We start from the raw sequence: 22,418 nt of genomic DNA on the forward strand, positions 1-22,418 counted from the left end.
TTGTATAATTGACAGGGCAGTTAAATAAATAACTTCATCTTATCTTAATGGGCTTGCATTTAATCAGGCAGAAGAGCTTTAGAGAGCACATGATTTGCAAGGGATACATTTATTGACATGACTACAAATCGCAGGAATAATTAAAGTTAATTAGTAACATCAGAAACTGAAGTTTAGCTTCATCAGAAAATCTTGGTCTGGTCCAAAAAGCTACATTATGTTAATTGTGAGTGCTTTGAGTGTCATTTCAAGTTCTTTCCTTTCGAAAAACCTGCTTCTTAGAGATGAAGCCCACAGGACCAATATTGGTGGGAAGGCAATAAAATCCATCAAGCAATGTTTAGAGAAAGCTGTATTATTGTTCTAACTTCCAAGGGAAGTGAGCAGGCACCAGGAGATGGTCATGCTCTGCAAATACTACAGCTGCTAATTTATCTTTTCAACTGTTTAAAACTAGATGGTAAAGTATAAAAACATGAAAGCTAAGACCACCATACAGAGATGCAAAACGAACTATAGAGATGAAATGGTGCAGACCCTCTACTGCTCAGTGCTTCCAGCTTTGAAATACTAACGTCAGGAAAACTCTTCCCCCCATTTCCACCAAATCACATGCACAGGCACAGAAAGTAGGCATGAGGGGAGGGGCTGCAGCACCGCCCCCCCCAATTTTGTGCCCCACACTGGCTGCTGCCTCCAATCCTGGCTGCCAGCTCCAGGGGGTCCTGACCACCAGCCCTGTGGACTCCAGTGTTCGTCCCAAAGTTTTGGCTGCTGATGGCTCCACTGCCACTCGGGGTCCCATCAGCTTTGCTGCAGGCCCTGGGGCCTTGCACCTGGGGCTCTGCAGCTGCCCCACCTGTGGCCCCAGCCTGGGGCGGTGAGGAACATGGACAGGGTAAGGTGGTGATGGGAGATGTAGCTCAGCACCCAGACCCTAAAAATTGTTCCAGCACCACTGCTCATGCTGAAGGCATTTCTTATCAATAAGGCCATCAGTATGGAAAGAACTTTTCAAAAGCTCAAAAGTTAACCCTGCTCTAAGCTCTGGGTGAAACACTGAAGAAAGGAGCAGGAAAAATGTTATTTTAACACTAACTTCTGCTGACAGTGCCTGTTAAGAGCTGATAGTTTAAGCCGCAGACCAGTCACCTACATGCTGGAGAACATGCATTAGAATTACTGTCTTTTAATTTACCTAAATATGAAAATTTATTTTACTCTCTTTAAATCTGTTAATTTTTAAATGGATCTAGTCAGAGTCAGATTTTCTTGGTATCCTTTACTTCATAAATTACATTTCCCTGTTCATAGCGTTTGGTAAATTATTTTTATTTTTTTCTACACATAAGGATTTCTCATCATTTCCCTTTCTCCGTTACATTTCCATTCAATTTTATATGAGCTAGACAGTTGCTTCATTAGCTGACATTCCCGAACACATTTTTAAAGGAGGGTTGCCATAAAAATGTTACCGACTTGTGCAAGTCAGATCAAACACAAGTACTGTGCCTGTGTGTGTACTTACTGCATTGGGTGTGCAAACTGCACTAATACCAAACGGTATGGAAATACTAGTGCATCTTTGTACATGGACCTGCACCTGACCACTGTCACAGGCCTCCTTTTAAAAACTGTATTTAATTAGGTATTTGCCATCTTTGCTGTCATCAGGGATTGAACTACAGACCTCCAGGGCTAGATGCTTGAACCTACTCGCCTTGACCTAAATAGCCAAACTCTCTAATTGGCAGGTGTCACATCAGCTATGGCAGGGGTAGAAACCCGTTTTTGTGTCGGGACCCCCAAATGATGAGGAGGAAAAGAAAGGGAGATTTCACCTCACTCATGCAACTTGTGCAACTCAGGTACTAGGGTTCCCCCCGCACTCCAGCCCCATGGGGGGCACTAAGGCTCTGGGCTTCCCCCCCAGGCCTGGATTAATTTGTCTGAGGGCTGGGTCTAGCACACTTTGTGGGGTCAATAATGAGGCATTCAGTGTGTGGGAGGGGCCTGCTGGGGAGCATGCTGTGGGTGGGTGTGCAGAGTCTGGGGGAGTGGTAGAATGCAGGAGCAGGATGAGGATGTGGGGTCTGAGCAGGAGGTAGGTTGCAGGAGCAGGGTGAGAGCGGCGGTGAGAGAAAGGGTGAGAGGTAGGGTTCAGGAGTGGGCTGAGGATGTGGGGGCTGGGAGGGAGGGTACAGGAAAGGGCTGAGTTGGGGGTCTGGGCAGGAGGGGGTACAGAAGTGGATTGGGGGGGTGAAAAGTCTGGGTGGCAGGGAGCATGAGATGGGGGCATCTACCTGGCGCAGCTCTGGGGAGGAGGCTCCGCACCGTCCTGTCCTGGCTTGCAAGCTCCATCCCCATCACTCCCGGCCAATGGGAGCGATGGAGGTGGAGTCTGTCAGCCATCACAGAGGACAGAGCTTCCCTGTGCTGTCGTTCCAGCACAGAGCCACTTCCTCCCCCATCAGGCCGAGCCTGTGGATTTGAACCCCCTGTGCAGGTGGAGAGCCCCCTGTGCCCCACTGGGGGGGAGAGGGGAGGTAGACCCCCTGAGCCTCATGGGCCAGATCAATGCAACCAGCTGGCTACATCCAGCCCATGGGCCACAGGTTCCCCCTTCTTGCTCTGAAGACTGAGCAGAGAAAGGAAATGTAACAAATACTGAAGAGTGGGTTATTTTTACATTGTTATTTAGGTGGAATGTTAAACATCTTGCACAAACTTTAATTCATCATGTAGTAACCAAGAGTAACTAAGCAAACTGAGCTGATGTGTTTTAAATTTTAAACCTAGAGGAACAAGACCAAACCCACAGAAATTCTTAGACTTATAAAAGAATTGTCCCTTTCAGTATGTGCTAACTTCTTATGCTAAGCAATCTGTTCTACTTTGCATTTTGCTGTGAAATTGGGAATTCCTTTCCCAGATCTAAAGAAAAGCTCTGAGGGACTTGTAAGCTTGTCTCTTACCAACAGAAGTTGGTCCAATAAAAGAGATAACCTCACCCGCTTGTCTCTCCAAGTTATTATCTGGTTGAATGAGGTTAATTTATAGAGCTGCCTTGGTTGTTTCAATGTCTACTCATCATTGCCACATGATGTGTTACATCAGTACCAGGTATATCAGGGACAATGACCTCACAAGTTGCTCCTACACTACTTCTCTCTGTGAGTGTACTCTAAAGGGACCATCTCTAAAAACTGGGCAGCTGTGTGTGTGAAAAGCAAAAGATACAACTTTTGTCCAATATCCTCTCTTGTTCATTCTCTTCTTGGACTCTTTATTGCTGATGGCACTTCTCCACTAGGCACTGAGCTTTCCCAGAATGAATTGAGTTCCACTCACTCAATATTTATCAGCTGTAACAATTTCCAAGCTTGGAAACTTCGAGCCCTAAACTCGCTGGGAGTTTTGCCACTGACTTCAATTGAACCAGCTCAATGTCTACCAGAGCTGGATGTGAATCAATGACTGAGGGATCAAGGGCTCTTCTACAACTGATCTCTCATCCTCTAAATTTAAAAGTTAACAGGATCTGAATTAAACCTCAAAGAATAACCTAAAAAAGAAAGAAAAAAAACCCTGTCCCCAACCAATCAACCAGTCATCAGCACTTCCCAGGGTGAATGCAAACTCCACACCCAGACAGCTGGAGACACAGATGCGATTTTGTACTTATACATAACATAACTTACACCTTATTACTGGAATACTCCAGGTGGGCACTTGACAATTACTGCACAGAGTTGCCTTCTAAAAAATCTGGATTCATTTCTGAACATGGCAGACAAGTGATCTCTACAAAATCCACCTCCATAGCCCTTCCCTTAAAATTATGAAGGCTATAACCTAACAGACATATCTGCCATATGGGCAGCTGGTGCTCTCAAAGCTGAGAGAGTATAATGTTCTCTAGCCAACATAAGAGCATAGCGTTAACATTTTCAAAAATGCCTAAGTGACTTAGGAGCACATGTCACTGAAAGTCAGTGGAACTTGACCATAATTGCAATGTTAAAAAGTCAAATGAGTTCTCAGGTCAGTAATGAAAACAATCTAAAATCTTTGTGACATCTTAACAAAAGACACAGAGAGCTTGAATGGCAAGGTCAACAATGTGACAGCCAGTTCAAACAATTAAGGAGAACCCTGGGAATGTAAAGAGACAGCAGGAGGATGCTCCACACTGCCCAAGGGTCATAAAATGTAGGGGATTGTGCAAGGTGCTGAGTGGAGTTGAGTTCCCTAAGTACCTGGGAGGAAGCACTCAACACTTTGCAGGATCAAGCCACTGAATTAAAAGAAGCACTATGATTCTTATTGGACATTTGAAGAACACTCCTTTGTTCTTTCTCTTGTATCATTTGCTTTGCTCTGTGTAGAAGGCTAAACTCTATCATGCAATATTGAGCACTTGCTTTAAACACATCCTATATGGACAACCTGCAAGACAAGTCAGCTGTTCCAGAAGGTACACTTGACGCTGAAAGAAGCATAATCCAATAATGCCTACCTTTGCTTTATGTACTACAGCGTTATAAGCAACCAGTTCTAGGAAAATGTGCTCTATTTGTTGTTCACAATAAAGTAATGCAAAAGACTTGCTTTAATAAATAAAATTCTTCAGGATTCTCAAGGACTTCCATGCACTTTGGCAACGTCAAATAACTAAATGCTTGGCAAGCTCACTGAACTCTTTTAATACTCACTTTACTGGGGTACAGCATAGTGAGAAACAGAGGTGAGCTCTATGCTTTGCAAAGGTGCGGCCCACTTGCAGTGCACACTGCAGTCAATGGCAGAAATCGTATTGTGAATGACTTGTTCAAGGCTACACAGTGAGTCAGTAGCAAAGTTTGAATAAAAGCCGCCTCATGCTCTACCATTTAAAAAAATACTTCCCACCCTCTACTTGAAGTTATGAATAATAAACATCCATAGGACATGGATTAATAGTGAAACACTTAAGAATTCAGAATATACTGAAGCGTCTGCATAAATCCATTTTAAGCATATGCTTAAAATCAATCCTCAATAAGGATTCCTGAACTGAGGCCAAGAAACAGATTCAGATTCATTATGTTAACAGGAGAGTGATGTACTTAATTTCCTTACTTGGAATAAATCAGGATTGCTACCAACAGTGAGAATTTATTTCTGAACAATGTTTTTTTTCCCATAGTGAAATAACTCATCTCTAACTTGCTAGTATTATAAACTCTTTTTACAATTTCTAGTAATTTAATTTATTATTGCACTTCCAAGGAGGCAGATGTTAGCTATAAGATATACATTACTCTACTGTTCAAGGACTTGCTTCAAAAACATAAAAAAGGAGATATAGGCCACAGAGTTCTTGTAGATTGAAGCTTCTGTTATTCTCTTTTGGAGGTGCACACCAGAAAGTGATTACACTCAGCGCAGAGGACACTGCATACGTTAAATCTAGGTAGGAATCTGGAGAACTGAACTGTTATTGTTCTTTCTGTAAATTTAGTTATGAAATGAAAACCATAAAACAAATCAGTTTGGAAAACATCAGTAACATGGTGGGGCATTTTCTACATGATATAGTAAATGCCTGTTATCAATGTTACCTTTAATCTTTTCCATCCGTGTGTGGATTTTTTCCTACCCACGTGCAGAATAAAGGTTATATGTACCACAGCATGTGTAAAGGTACACTACCAAGAGAAACAAACCAAGCTGTGGGCTCTCTGCTAATCAGCTGGGCAGCACTGGAATCTATCCTGAGAAGCCGGCACAAGTGCTTAGCTTACAGGGAACACTGCCTGTCATGTGGTAGTGCAGGCAGAATAAAGGAACATGTTCTTTCAACAAGAAGAATTGTTTGATTACTGATAACTAGGAAGTAATGCAGAGACTCAATGCTACTTGCAGAGCTAGTGAAATCTTCCAGATTAATTCCTTAAATACACACCAGTAGAATTTGCTCCTGACTCTGTTACCGTCATTCAACTGTGTCATGTTATCATTTATTTTGACTTCTGCTGAATGCAATGCAAACCAGCACATATGCCAAAAAAGGAGTGCCTAGGCAAAAATTAAAATAATAATCGAATGAAAGATGAAGCTAAGCAGCTGTCCCTCCTCCCAAGTTACAAAACAACCAAGCACAATCAGACCAAGCTGATAGCCCTTGCCCATACAAACATGTGCCAAAACAAAGCTGGGACAAAACTGGCAGTTTCTTATTATTATTGCTTTGAGACTGTGATTTGAACAAACCCCCAAAACACACACACACACACACACACACACACACACAGAGTTGCAAGCGCGCGCACACACACACACACACACACACACACGTGCAGCACACACACACACACACACACAGTTGCAAGCGTCCACGTGTAAGGAAAATACAAATATACATTCAGCATTACTTCCCGTCCCCCACAACCAAATTCTCCAAGCAAAGACCAAAACCAAATCAGTCATTTACAACCCTATAGAAGCATTTGCAGTATAACCCAGGAAAAGTTTGTTATGGAAGCCAATATCAATTTCATTGTTTAATATTGTGTAATGATCCTCCTAGAGTAGGTACGTAAAAGCTATTTGACTTTTCAAATCAGCCCTCAGTTCACAAAGTGAAATGACAGGTTCCATTACAGCTTCGTTGCACAGCTAAGGAACATCAACTTTCATAACAGTTTTCCAAAACTTGGCCAGGGCCAGTTTGAATGCAGCTGGTCTTCATCATAGCTCTTGACTCATTAAGTCATTAGATGGAGGCTTAAGCACATGAACTTTGGTTTTTCTTGAGAGAGAAGATAAGAGACACAAGGACTGTTTTTCTTCAGCTAACAAAAGAGCCAACATACCCGAGCACCTTTCTCTGGAAAACATTTGCAGCCGGTGCTGCAATCTCGACCGCCACATGGTCCATTATAGGATTTCTTCCCACCCTGTAAAGGAAAAAGAGGAAAAATGAGTAACCAGATCCTACTAGGCATCTGAGATCCTTCTTAGTCAAAATGCTGTAATTAAGAGCTGGTTTGTTTCATTTCATTTTGAAGATCTACATTAGTCATGTGGATTTGTTTGACATCAACTAGACTGGCTAACTAACATGCAACTTTTTAAAGCAACTGGCTCATTTTCAGAAACACTGATCATGTCAACATGAGAAAATGTCTTTAAAACCGTTCGAGGAAGACAGATTTATAAGTTGCACCTGATCATGCAAGGTGCTGAGTGCACTCTCGGTCTAGCAAGTTTCACTGGGCTTGAGGCTGCCTTGGGATAATAAGCACCCTATGGCTGTGTCTACACTGGGCCACTTATTCCGGAAAAGCAGCCGCTTTTCCAGAATAACTTGCCAGCTGTCTACACTGGCCGCTTGCTTTTCCGGAAAAGCAATGACGATCTACTGTAAAATTGTCAGTGTTTTTCCGGAAAAACTATGTTGCTCCCGTTCGGGCAAAAGTCCTTTTCCGGAAAAACTGTTCCAGAAAAGGGCCAGTGTAGACAGCACAGATTTCTTTTCCGCAAAAAAGCCCCAATCGCAAAAATGACGATCGGGGCTTTTTTCCGGAAAAGCGCGTCTACATTGGCCATGGACGCTTTTCCGGAAAAAGTGCTTTTCCGGAAAAGCATCCTGCCGATGTAGACGCACTTTTTCTGGAAATACTTATAACGGAAAACTGTTCCATTTTAAGCATTTCCGGAAAAGGGTGCCAGTGTAGACGTAGCATCCGAGTTTAGGATCACTCTATGGAATTAGAGCTATAGCTCCTCCCACCAAAATCCCACAAACCTTCAGACAGCTTATACAAGCAATCCCCCAAATTCTTCCTCTTGCGCACCCCATTGCCAGTGACAGAATGAGGCTGTGTCCCCCTGGGGAGCGCAGTGCTACTGGGCAGGGGCAGGAGGTGGGCCCAAGCCTGCATCTGAGAGCGGGGGTTTGGGGCAGGGCCGCAGCGGTGGCCAGGGGCAGAATAGGGCAGGAAGCTCGGGATGAAAATATGCAAGAAAAAAGTTAGCGAATTAAACAATTTAATTACAGTCGGTTAACTGGCTGGGGTCCAGCCAGCCTACTGGGCGAGGGGCTCTTCCCACCCAGCCCACAGTGGGTAGGTAGGGGTACTACTCTGGCCAGCTGGCCACAGTCTTCCCACACCGTTCTGTGAGCAGGGAACTGCTCTGGCCAGCCAACATCCTGCCATCCAGGCCACAGCAGGCCAGCTGCCTCCCCCCACCCTGCCAGTTAACCAATTAACTAGTTAGTCTGCTGGTAAGGCAATGCTTACCAGTTAACTGGTTATCCTTTTACATCCCTACTGGAAGCACTCCATCATAGAGACGGGCCTGGGTACTGCCATCCTCGACATTCCTTCATGTCCCACCTGGGAGGCGCACCCCTCAGTTTGGGGACCACTGGTTTGGACCAAGATCTGATCCTTCTGTTTTATGTCCATCTCTGTAAGTAGTCTCAGCCTATGGGCTAAGCACTAGAGAAGCTTATATTTTTTAATAGCAGGAAAATACCCCACTTAGTGCAGAAGAGACCTCACAGTGTAAGAAGGAAATGTAACAGTTTGAATATATTTGAAAACCTGGGACAGCAAATGGCATATTACACGAGCTGACTGTAAACTAGTTCCAACCAATCTCCCTCTGCATGATATGGAATTTGCTTGTTACATTTCCAAATAACTATGTCACTATTATGTTTGCAGCAATGGAGAAATGGACTTTTCAAGAATAAGTTACACAACGGTTAAATATGCTATTTGCCCCTCCAGGGAACAGGCCACATAAACGATAAAAAGCCTTCTATAGATGCTGCTACTGATATTCCTTTAGTTCATGTGATAGAGAGCCATTCTGAAACCATTCTTAGAGTTCCTGATCCTACAAAACACACACTTCACAATCCTGAGGGAAGGTTGTGCAAACCAATAATTGTATAAGTAAAGATTTGCAGAACATGTACCTAAGAACGAAGAAGGATAACTGAGTGGTGAGTGTCAATGCAGAATTAAATTGTATGCCTTAACTGGGCATTTCCAAACCATAAAGTGTTTGGATTTCTTTTTACTTTATCCTCAGTTCTGAATTTACTGGGCCTGTATTGTTTATTTTGGGAGTCACTAAAACATTATGATAGGCTAGTGATATGGCCTTTCAAACATGCCTAGTTTAAATATAGTTGTGAGGGGCTGAATCACAGAATTCCTCTGGGTATGTCTACACTATGGGACAAAGTCAAATTATGCTGCGCAACTTCAGCTATGTTAATTGTGAAGCTGAAGTAAAAAATAGTTTAACTCAGCTTCTACACAGCAGGGAGTCAAAGGAAGAACACTCTTCCATCCACTTCTTTTACTCCTCATGAAAGCAGCGTTACTGGCATTGACCGGAGTGCCCCTCTCACTTCAAAATAGCTGTCTTAACTAGACTGCTAATTCAAACCATGGAAGATGGACAGCCACAGCTTCAGTCTTCCTCTATAGTGTAGATGTACCCTCTTAGAGCTGTCCCCCAGTTTGCTGGTCATGCCACTGATGCCTGTCTTCCTGCTCTCTGGGGTCCCTATCATCCTGTCCGGCTGGGCCAGATCCTGCAGTCTCCTCCAGACAAGGCACCACTAGGGATGATTACCACTAGGGATGTAAGCAACTATAGGGGTTACCACTAGGGTTGTAAGCAACTATAGTCCCTTGACTAGCCACTTTCCCCCTCACCCTTGCTGCCTCTAACAGCAAGTGGGGCAGGGAGGGGGGGAGAGGGATCAGGAGCCAGTGCCAGAGCATCATCTCCACGGTGGGCAGGGAAGGCAGGGGGGTAGCAGAGACCAGGCGTGAGCCGAGAATCAGCTGATTTTCAGCACACACCCAGTCTCAAAAGCTGCACCTCTGCGGCGGGTGTGTGTGTGTGTGTGTGTGTGTGTGTGTGTGTGTGTGTGTGTGTGTGTGTGTGTGTGTGTGTGTGTGTGTGTGTGCGCGCGCGCGCGCGCGCTGTCTAGGAATTAACTAAATAAGTTTAGTGAGACTCAATAAACCTTTCGCCTTTGAAGGTCCTCCCTCCAGCTCAGGGTTGAGCCTCATTGCTGGATCGTTGCAGGAGAGGCATGCAACACAACTGATAATGTTGTCTTAATAGATGGAAAAAAACCCAAGAACTTCCTGGCTCTCAAGCTAGCACCTTCAGGAGCACTATATTCATTCCATTCACAAAAATGGGTTTTTCCACCCGTTTTTTTTAAACTTCCTTCCTCTGATGGATGTGCTCAAGTAAATGATGCAAAGGGAAGCCTTCAGTGGTGAATGAAATACCATCTTCATCCCCAGATGACCAATATATATATGGAGACAAGCCTAGGCTAGAGTTAAACATTTTCCAGTTAAGCGCATTTTTGGAAAATATTCCTCAAGCCTTCCAACTTCCCTAACACCTGGAGTAAGCTTCTTTTTGCACCTTCAAGAATCCTCATTACAAAGGCTTTCTCAAGACAAAGAGGACAAGAGTAGCAAGTCTAGCACAAGGGTGATATAATACAATTTTCACTAAAGACTATTTTTAGATAATAAAACTGTACTCATTTGATAAAATATTGATGATCACAGAGCTACATTACATTAGCAAGCAACTTCTTACATAGCTTACGATCAGCATATATCACCAAAGAGCTTCAATAGCCAATTACATATGTTTTTTTGCCCTGGAGGTATGTTGCCTTGTATTGCAAATCAGTTATGACTGGGTCCATGTAATTGTAGGTTGCAGCAATTCTAAGCAGCTGTTTTAGGGCCAGTTCCTGCAAAGTTCTTGCACCTCCCACTGAAAACCTAAATGTAGCAGGGCATAAAGCTGTAGGAACCCAGCAGCAGAAAGAAAAGAGCAAATCAGGCAAGCTGCAAGATAGTCAGTGTAAGTGGAACCCTGACCCAGTCAGGAGAGTGGGGCCAGAAACAAAGGTCAGATTACAACAATCAGGAAAATGCAGAAAAAGAATCTCTTTGGATGTCAATGGAATGCACTCCCAACCTAGATGGAGCTACTATAAGGTCGGAGCGTAACTGGCTGGATAACTATTTTCAGAGAGTAGTTATTAATGGTTCACAATCCTGCTGGAAGGGCATAACAAGTGGGGTTCCACAGAGGTCTATTTTGGGACCGGTTCTGTTCAATATCTTCATCAACAATTTAGATGATTCCAGAGAGTACGATTATTAAGTTTGCAGATGATACCAAGCTGGGAGGGGTTGCAAGCGCTTTGGAGGATAGGGTCATAATTCAAAATGATCTGGACAAATTGGAGAAATGGTCTGAGGTAAACAGGATGAAGTTTAATAAGGACAAATGGAAAGTGCTCCACTTAGGAAGGAACAATCAGTTTCACACATACAGAATGGGAAGCGACTGTCTAGAAAGAAGTACTACAGAAAGGGATTTAGTGGTCTTAGTGGAGCACAAATTAAACATGAGTCAACAGTGTGACACTGTTGCAAAAAAAGCAAACATGATTCTGGGATGCATTAATAGGAGTGTTGTGAGCAAGACACAAGGGCTGTGTCTAGACTGGCCAGTTTTTCCGGAAAATCAGCAGCTTTTCCGGAAAAACTTGCCAGCTGTCTACACTGGCCGCTTGAATTTCCGCAAAAGCACTATACTGTAAGAAATCAGTGCTTTTTGCGGAAATACTATGCTGCTCCCGTTCGGGCAAAAGGGCCAGTGTAGACAGCAGAGATTTCTTTTCCGCAAAAAAACCCTGATGGCGAAAATGGCGATCAGGGCTTTTTTGCAGAAAAGGGCGTCTAGATTGGCCACGGACGCTTTTCCGTAAAAAGTGCTTTTGCGGAAAAGCGTCCTGCCAATCTAGACGCTCTTTTCCGAAAATGTTTTTAATGGAACACTTTTCCGTTAAAAGCATTTCCGGAAAATCATGCCAGTGTAGACGTAGCCAAGAAGTCATTCCTACGCTCTACTCTGCTGATTAGGCCTCAATTGGAATATTGTGTCCAGTTCTAGGCACCACATTTCAAGAAAGATGTGGAGAAAATGGAGAAGGTCCAGAGAAGAGCAACAAAAATGATTAAAGGTCTAGAAAACACGAGCTATGACGGAAAACTGAAAAAACTGGGCTTGTTTAATTTGGAAAGAAGAAGACTAAGAGGGGACATGATAGCGATTTTCAAGAATCTAAAATGATATGTCTACACTAGCCCCCTAGTTCGAACTAGGGAGGCTAATGTAGGCATTCGAAGTTGCAATGAAGCTGGGATTTAAATATCCCGGGCTTCATTTGCATCTTCCCGGGCGCCGCCATTTTTAAATGTCCCTTTGTTCAAATTCCTTGCCTGTGGCTACACGTGGCATGGAGTAGTTAGTTCGAATTAGGATCTCTAATTCGAACTACCGGTACACCTCATTCCTCGTTCCACGAGGAGTACCGGTAGTTTGAATTAGAGATCCTAATTTGAACTACCTACTCCGTGCCACGTGTAGCCACGGGCACGGAGTTCGGACTAAGGGACATTTACAAATGGCGGTGCCCGGGAAGATGCAAATGAAGCCCGGGATATTTAAATCCTGGGCTTCATTTGCAACTTCGAATGCCTACATTAGCCTCCCTAGTTCGAACTAGGAGGTTAGTGTAGACATACGCAAAGAGTGTTACAAGGAGGAGAGAGAAAAATTGTTCTCCTTGGCCTCTGAGGCTAGGACAAGAAGCAATGAGCTTAAACTAAAGCGAAGGAGGTTTAGATTGGACATTCAGAAAAACCCGCTAACTGTCAGGGTGGTCAAACACTGCAATAAATTGCCTAGGGAAGTTGTGGAATCTCCATCTCTGGAGATACTTCACAGCAGGCTAGACAGACACCTGTCAGGGATGGTCTAGACGGTGCTTGGTCCTGCTGTGAGGGCAGGGGACTGGACTCGATGACCTCTCAGGGTCCCTTCCAATTCTACTGTTTTATGATTCTAGTCAGTAACAGCCTTGTGCATCCAGCTACATGCTGTGCAAGGACATGGAGGAACCAGATGTAGCCAGGTTCTCATCCATTTCAGCCTGAGTTTTTGCGATTGTTTAGCTTCTACTGCATTCTTTGCATGTGAGGTCTTTGCCCCAATGAGGGATGTTAGTCATTAACCAATTAACCGGTAAGCATCACTCTTAGTGGATGATGCTTTCTGGTTCACTGGAAGCCTGGCCAGGCTGAAGCAGCTCTCTGCCCGCCTGTGGTGCAGTCTGGTGGATCCAGCCTGCTGAAGCAGTCCCCTCTGTAATGGGTAGGGGCTGCTCCAGCCTGGCCTCCCATCTGCGCTGGGTTAAGCAATTAACTTGCTAAACATAACAATTAACTGGTTAACTTATTAAACAGGATTTTACATTCCTAGCCCCAATAGCCCTTTGACTAAGCATTCACTTCCTAAGATCCCATTTACTTAATGTTTTAGCTTTTCTCCCAGATATAAGTTATGCAAGAGAAATATTTTTTCATCTTAGGCACAGATTCTAATCTAGTCCGAACTGTAAGTGTCTGGACTAAACAGGCCAATTATTTGTTCCATCCCAATTCTGCATGTGTTGCCAAGAAATCTTTCTATCGTCTTTAGTGGGAGCTGGATTAAGCTATAATCAAGGTTTATTGAAATGCAAATATTAGCTTGAAAATTGGTCTGTGTTTCATGTACAAGAGCAGGTTTGCACTGTATTTCCGATCCCAACAAGAGGGGTCATTCTACTCACTTGTGAATGAAAGAATTTGAGAAGGAAGAAAACAAACCAAAACTAGTTGGCTATTGACCAGCCGTTACATGTCACAAGCATTTTATTTAAAAAAAGTAGCTGACATCAGACACTCCTGAGCTACTTAAGAGCAAATGGATATGCATGTAATATTTATGCATAACTTTTAAAGGTCTGTATTTAACTTTTTAGAATACATCCATCTCTTCTAAAACAAATAATTCACTACATTTTTCACTAAAGGGAAAAAAATCCTAACGTACAAATGTAAGGCTCATTTAAATATTTATAGATGGCAATTTGAATATATAAGCATAGGCACTCTAGGCTCCATGTATGTGTTTATATTCAGGGAGAAGATCTTTCCAAGTGTTCAGCAATATTAAATTTCAGATTCTGAAACTGACAAGGATTGCTATGAAGGAAACAATCAGGGGCTAAAAAAAGAAGGACCCCGAATATAGTGGGAACGTAGATTATATTATAACAATACTGAGTTAAACTATTCAAATACAATATCAATGATCAGAAGCATTTAGGTTTTTTAAAGTATAAATGTTTATTTTTTCCATAAAAAATGAAATACATAAAAATTAAAAATGGGTCAGATTCTGACTTACTTTATAATATGCCCATTTAAATCTGCAGTAACGCTTTTAATGATTTCAGCTGAATTACTCCAGATTTGCCACAGTGTAGCTGAGATCACAAGCTGGCCCATCATATAGGTAGAGCATGTCATTTATTTAGGATATGTCTATGGAAGTGAATAATTATTTTAAAAGCCATTCAATAACAAATGCTAGAGTAAAAACATAATATTCCTCCTGTTTTTTTGGGTATATATCTATCAAATGTGTATATATAATTGATTTATTCATAAAGGCTTTGATTCAAATGAAAACTTTCCATTGACTTCAATGTGTTCTGGAGCAGGTCCAAAGAAAATAAAGGACTAAATCAGCTGGGATGCCACAAGACATGCCATAGACACAGTTCCTGTGCATGCTCCCCAAGGGATCATAAAATAATTATGCAGAATTATTACATCACCTACAAAAGCAAAGAAAAATATAGCTACAACACAGAGTGAAAAACAGCCAATTCAAGGGTTCTCTGCATGGGATGTGTGCCATGGACAGGTTTCAGGGAGTTGCAACCACAGGGCTATACTGAGTTTTCTGTGTTGTAGCATAGCATCATGGTATGGGAAAGAACAAGGAATGTTAATCTATTAACCCTTTAACCAATAAGCATCATTTTATCGGTTTATGGTCTAAGTTCAACTCAGTCAGCTCCCAAGGAGGTGGCTTCACAGCAGCAGAGCAGCAAAGCCTCCTCCCTGGGAGCCAGGTGGGCAAGGACTGCCGGCTCCAAAACCTCCCCCACCAGGAGCTGGGCCAGCAGTGGCTGGCAGCCCCACTTACGGGGGAGGGACATCACTGCAGACTCTGAAGAATAAAGGTAAGCTTTATATTGCTGAGCCCGTATATGTGTAATCACTAAGGGTCTGTCTACACTAGCCCCCTAGTTTGAACTAGGGTGGCTAATGTAGGCATTCGAACTTGCAAATGAAGCCCGGGATTTAAATATCCCGGACTTCATTTGCATGTTCCCGGGCGGGCGCCATTTTTAAATCCCCTTAGTTCGAACTGACTGCCCGCGGCTACACGCGGCAGTCAGAAGTTAATCCGAACTAAATCGTTAGGTCGGATTAACTGTTACTCCTCCTGCAATAAGGTGAAACAGTTAATCCGACCTAACGATTTAGTTCGGATTAACTTCTGAGTGCCGCATGTAGCCGCAGGCAGTCAGTTCGAACTAAGGGGATTTAAAAATGGCGCCCGCCCGGGAACATGCAAATGAAGTCCGGGATGTTTAAATCCCGGGCTTCATTTTCAAGTTCGAATGTCTACATTAGCCACCCTAGTTCGAACTAGGGGGCTAGTGTAGACATACCCTAAGGTTTTTAGCGGACACATGGTTATCATATTACATGATTTTTAGCATTCCTACTAAAGGACCACTGACTTAATCAATTAGGAAAAGAAAAACTACACCTCAACTGAGGCCAAATGTATACAGAGAATACGGATAAGGAATCAGCAGTAGAAGACACTAAACCAGTGTTTCTCAACCATTTCTTTTTTTTTTTATAAAATACCCCTTTTTCAAAAAAAATTGTAAGTACCCCCACTACCTCTAGTTTTCAGACACACAACATTTTTTTCTACCATTGCAAGACATTTGTTTAAACAACTTAATCGTAGCCAGCTGGGCGATGAAATTTTTGGGTGGAAAAAGTACAAAAATAATAAAGCGCTGAAAACTTAAACAAAAATTCGGTTTTCTCCAAATTTCAGTAGTGTTGACATACCCCTCAGACTTCTCTCAAGTACCAATGGTTGAGGAACACTATGCTAAACCAGTTTTAAACAGGAGCATCGGTGATGGCAATGGTCTGTAAATCTGTAGCTTTCTAAAAAGGAATGAATACACAGAAGTGTGTGTGGGGGGGGGGCAGATGGAGGGGAGCAAAATGGGAGTGTAGGATATGCTATAAGATCCCAACACACTTGTTCACAATAGAACATGAATCTCTGGGAAGAAAAAAAAAATGGAGAGAATTTTAGCTATGGCTCCATATTAAGACTGGCAGAATACACCTGAAGTAAAGGAGTAGTGAGCACAAACTGTTTCCCCCCAAGATTTATTTCCCATACTGCCAAACTGCAAAGAAGCTGAACAGATGAGGAGAGCTAAGGGTCCCTATGCCCCACAAGAGAACACCTAGGAGAAACTCCATAATCTATAATAGTGGTCCCCAACCTTTTGGGCTGCTGGGCGCCCGAGGCGAGGCCGCGCATGCGCCGCACGCCCGGGGCCACGCATGTTCCGCGCACCCGGAGGTGGCACCGCACATGCGCCATGTGCCCAGGGTGGGGGCTGCGCATGCGTCGGGTGCCCAGGGCACAAGAATGGCTCAGGCCGGCCCTGGTCACTAGGCAGGCGCACGTAAATGCCCCGGAGGGCGCTATGGCGCCCGCGGGCACCGCACTGGGGACCACTAGAAACTGTATTCCTGAGTTTGCAGGAAATGGATTGCAATAGAAACACTTAAACCTACAAGGCAGAATATTTTCCAGATAAGTCAGAGGGGCCTTACTATTTCTTGCTTATTAATTAGAATATTAAAATATACAGAACAAGACATTCCAATAGCCTGATATTTTACAGTAGAAAAACCTACTTCGATTAGACAGATATACCCCTGTACACCTAAATGCTTAACTATCTGCCAAGTGAGCAACTTAGGGTGCTATGAAAACCTTAGCTTTTCTCATTCCATACTTTTCAGTATTTAATTTTTAAAAGTTAAAATTTATTTAAAAAAAATATATCATTTCTTCCATTGTTGTATTAAACATAGTTTAAAATATTACATACTAGCAGATTTACATGGTGTTGCTCAGGTCCTTAACTCAATTAAGTTTTTTTTAAATAAAAGGAAAATGTACATGCTTGATTTAAATTATTTTATTTTTCCAAAATAGCGTTATTTTGATGAGATTAATTTTTGTCAATTTCTCAAAAAAGGGATTGTTAATATGTTTCAGTTTAATTTTTAAGTAAACTTTTTCAAATTGGAGTACCAATAAGTGTATTGTTTTCTTCATCCCTATAAAACATACTGAAGGATAGAAGTTTAACAAAAAAGGGCTCAGAGAAAGCAGTATACTGAATTTGGATGTCCTAACTCTTACTGTTTAGGAGGAGATCTTGATCAAACAGAGAAACAGATAAACTCTCTAAAACGTATAGTAGATTACACTTACACACACACTCATGTTTGATCCAGATCCTAAGAACTCTTGCCCATAAGATACATGACATTTTTCATGTAACTACTCTAATTGAAATGAATGGGACAGATTTTGTTCTGTTAAATTGATGTAAATCCAGAATAACTCCACTGATATGAATGGAGAGCTTTAGGATAAAACCCATAAATGTGTGGATCATTATTATTATTTATTATCTGTATTGCAGTAACATCTAGGAGCCTAAGATCTGGACCAAGATCCAGCTGGACTAGGTGCTGTATAAACAAACACAGTCTCAGATGCAAATAGTTTAGAGTGTCTACAGTGATTACAGACAAGAGCTGTGGCAAGCTATTCACACTGCTAAGAAAGGGTGTAAGTGATCCAGTTAAAATATTGCTATGGCATATGCCAAGCAGATTCATATGATTGTCAGAAGCCAGAAGTAAACTGATAATTTTGCCAGTCCAGCTTTGTGTAAAAACAGCTGCCAGGATTTGATGGTGTCAAATGGCCAAACAAGTGGGAATAAAATGACACTTGTGGGCAAAACATCAATTAAAATACAATGCAACCAGAAATTACTTCCATGAAAGACTCCAAAGTTGCCTGAACTCATTTCAACTTTCCTCTTGGGAGAGTTGGGAGGGGTGCCCCAGCTTGTCCTGCTTGCTCAGTTCTTTTTAAAGACCTCCAACTCCACCTTCTGAGGCAAGTGCCTGCCCATCTGTTGGGCTCCAGGCACTACTTGAAACAAAATCCAGTCAATTCTACAGAAAAACACACAGGAGAGACATGCTGGCTCCACTGAAGTCAACAGCAAAACTCTCACTGAATTAAGTGGCACTAGGATTTCACATGGAAGGGGAGAACATTGCTTTGGGGTCTCTGTTTTCAAAATCAACATGTTTTTCCTAATAGTTGCTGAATTTTTGTAACACAGTGTCAAATTGTACTAAGCACGACATTCTTCCCCCAACTGATCTAATGGAGTGTACCAAGCCCTATTCCAAACCAGGGATCTACATCAGCGGATCCCAACCTCCGGTCCGTGGACCGACACTGGTTGCCAGGCCGCGGCGGCTGCCGGAGCTCAAGCTGGATGTTTGCAGTGGCTCAGCTCTGGCAGCCATGGTGGTGGGGCAGGAGGAGCCTCCCTCGCGCCTTCGCGCTTGGGGAGCAAGGGGGTGTGAAGAAGGAGGGAGCATGCATGCCGCCAATGACTACTCCCCCTGCCTATATGGCTGCTTTTGCTGGCGGAGGGGCTGGAGCTAAGGCGGCAGCAGGAGGTGGCGAAGGAAAAGGCACCTCTCTTGTCCCATGGCAATGGTGGCTGGCCAGGGCTCCCTCCCCTGAATGTCCACTTCTGCTGAAGGTAGCACTGGGGCGGAGGCAGTGGTAGGAGGAAACAGAGTAGGAGATGCCTCCCTCTCTTCCTCCTCCCCCCTCGGTAATGGCAGCTGGCCGGGGCTCCCCCCTTCTACCAATGGGGGGATAAGATGTCTTGGGTATGGAGGGGGCGTGAAGGAGGAGGGAGCGCAAACGCTCACAACAGCCACTCCCTCTGCCCGCGCAGCAGTAACAGCCACGCTCCCTAGCAGGCAGCCTCACTCCAGGGAGTGCAGGGATGGGAGTAAAGTTTTGGGTGAGGGTGTGGTGGGATCATGGGGCAAGAGGGTGTTGGCATGGGCTGTAGGAGTCAGAGGTTAAAGGATCAAAGGGTATGAGGCATGGGGTGGGGGCCAAAGGGTGGTAGGCACTGGGGAGCAAAGGGCTTGGTTGGGTTTAGGCAGAGAGGTAACATAGTATTTGCCTGTTTGAATATGGAAATATGTAAATACACTATTACCAGTCTCCCAAAAGTTTGTGAATGGGTTTGTAAGTCCGCAGCACATAAAAGGCTGGGAACCTCTGATCTACATCACAAAAGATTCCTACCTAAACACCAGCTCTCATATATAGTATAGACTAAGAGGACATCTACACTGCAATCCCTGGTATAATTTAGCTAGTTTGAGTACTAACAGCTGTAAAGCTGTGGCAGCACACAAACGCAGAATGGATTATTAGCCCTTCACCCTGAGTGGCATCTTATTTCTCAAATAGTCAAACTGAAGTGAATGAGCAACTTGCCTCCAGACACTATTACAACCAAACTGTTACACAATAATAACAGTTATTTGCTTTTACTCTCTCTGCTAATATTTTCCAGTTTGGTTTGTGGGCCTACTTGAAGCTATACATTTTTTCTCAACAACTGATCAGTCAATAAATGTGTGGCTATAACCAAATGGTTTATTTATGGCTTACATGAACAAGAACAAAATACAAAGCCACCAGCTTATCTTTTGTATGGGGCCTGTTAAATGTGAATTTGTAACTAACTTACTGGTTAATGTGAGGGTTCACCACTTTGTCTGACAAGCCAATTTCCTCACATTTTCATTCCTTTCATAGGACTGGCAAATATTTTAACTGGCAGCTCAGGCTAAACGAAAGATATAAAAAAAGAAACTAAAACTTTGTTGACTCAAAGGGCACAAAGTTACAAATCCCAGGGCAAATTCTGGTCTTGTTGAAGTTAAATGACAAAACTCTGATTGACCAGAGACCCCTCTGCTTTTTATAAAAATAATGTGCTATTGTAATGGAATTTCACTTTATATAATCTTTCATTAAAATCATGCAAATTCATGAGTTTTTTTAAAAGCCCAAAATATAGCTGACTCCTATAAAAAGATCAATTGGTGATGAATTCAGCATATGGCACACACTGTTTTCTGAGGAGACAACATTTCCCATTCATTTAATAATTCTTTAGGACAGATCCTAAACTCATACTCACAATAGTAATTTTCATACAAGCAGTCTCACTGGCTTCAATGACCAATGGGACCATTCACACGGTTAACCATTCTAGGACTGTTCCCTTGGCCCTTCCGTCAAACAAAGTTCAGCCTCTTCGTTGTGTTGGTTTGATTTTCATGCTAGCAACATGCTCCATATTTCATTTAGAGAATTGCAGCAATTACACCCAAATGATGAGACTCCCCTCTTCTTAAAGACTTGCTGCTTTCTAAGACGCAGCTCTTTTGCATCACTGAATTAGATGGATACAATCATAATAGCATTAAATTATCCAATATCCACATGACAGGGTAAAACAGTTTTAAGAAATACAGTAATTGTAGGAATCAGATTTAGTGCTGCCTGTCAGGTGATAGAGTTTTCTATGTCCAGTGCCAATACCGTATTTTATTCCCATAGTATCAGCTCACACAGAATCTTCCTCTGACTTCAAATCACAGAGCAATGGGCAAAATATCTTTTAACCATTGGATACTGGCCTAGGCACATCATTGGAAGAAGGGTAATAAAATGTTTAGGAAAACCTATTCATAACAGCATCTCAAATAGTATCACACAGCTTAGAGAATCAAAAGCTTTCTCCTAGCAGTTAAACACCAGGAATGCCTCTTCATTCATTCCACCAAGAACTCTATTATTAGCTGCAAAGTTGCTAACATAGCCCTTGCTCATCTGTCAGAGTGAAAACTGGTCTCTTCATCAGAGTTCACCCCTTTTGCTTGGCTTTAGGAATGCTGCAATTATTCTAAGAAGAATCTTCCTGACATACTTAATTGAACCAACTGTTGCACAATTACTACATGTCAGAAAATAAGCAGCCTTATACAAGACAGAATTACAATTTCTTATATAGTCAGTGTTATGGCAAGAAACACACTGCACCGTGACTATAATTTCTATACAGACAGCATCCACAGCTGAAGCATTTCCTGACATAGGTTTTGAATAACGTGCCTAACTGCTTCAAAAAACAGATTCTATGAACCAGACTCTATTATTTATATTAGATCATTTAGAACTTTCACAGTCCAGCAAGGACATAAGCTTACTGAGAAATGTTTGGGGTTCTGGATGCTGCTGCTGTTGTTTCTTCTATACATTAGAGTTCATACCTTGATTCTTAGGGATGAAATTCAAGCAGAATGTAAGTGCACGGGGCCAGCACATTTTACATTTGGCAGGTACGAATGTACCTGTTAAAGAGAGACCACATAAAGGGAATGCAAGGAGCCTTTTATACCCTGCACACTAGGGGTGTGTCTAGACTACAGGGTTTTTTCAAAAAAAGTGGCCTTTTTTCGAAAAAACTTCCCCTGCGTCTAGACTGCTGCTGCATTCTTTCGTAAGTAAATCGAAAGAACGCAGCAGTTTTTTTGACCGTGGAAAACCTCGTTTTACGAGGAATAAAGCCTTTTTTCAAAAGTGCTCTTTTGAAAAAAGGCACTATGTAATACAAACTGTGCTTTTTCAACAGAGAGCATCCAGACTGCCTGGGTGCTCTCTTTTGAAAAAGTGGCTTGCTTTTTCGAAAGTACTGGTTGTAGTCTAGACGCTCTTTTTCGAAAGAGGCTTGCAGTCTAGATGTAGCCTAGAGGATGTGGGATATAGGCTCCCATGCAAGTCAGTACACAGGGCAACAGAGAGGTGGTATGCTGGGGGGATGCATAGGAAAAAAGATTATGCAAATGCATTACCCCCAAAACAAGGCGCTGCAGTGTACAGAAGGGATTGCCAGGGAATGGAGTGCTGGAGCCATCAACTTGACTCCAGGTTACATATGGAAGAAATATAGAGAGGATTTGCTTGATTAAGAAACTGCTCCACTAATGAAGGGGTTTTATAATGAACCCCTAATGAACTAATGAAATAGGTTGTCTAGTAGAGGCAGAAAGAGACAATGTGAAAATTACCTGAAGACAGATTTCAGGAGCAGATTCATATGTCCCCATAGGATAAAGCTAATAACGCACATCACATTCAGACAGAGCGAG

The 22,418-nt window shown here is 42.8% G+C and overlaps 1 protein-coding gene across 5 annotated transcripts in view; it reads right to left on the minus strand.

The window, feature by feature from the left end:
- The window catches only part of COL4A6 (collagen type IV alpha 6 chain), a 233,847-nt gene that overhangs the window by 137,951 nt on the left and 73,478 nt on the right, over positions 1 to 22,418 (minus strand). For all 5 annotated transcript variants that reach the window (XM_075940945.2, XM_075940946.2, XM_075940942.2 and 2 more), the window contains exon 4: positions 6,858 to 6,941. In XM_075940945.2, coding sequence (XP_075797060.2) covers positions 6,858 to 6,941 — 84 coding nt within the window. The remainder of the gene's footprint in view (positions 1 to 6,857; positions 6,942 to 22,418) is intronic.

The sequence above is a fragment of the Pelodiscus sinensis genome, chromosome 13 (genome assembly GCF_052426305.1).
Source record: "Pelodiscus sinensis isolate ZL-2025 chromosome 13, ASM5242630v1, whole genome shotgun sequence".
Classification (NCBI taxonomy): Eukaryota; Metazoa; Chordata; order Testudines; family Trionychidae; genus Pelodiscus; species Pelodiscus sinensis.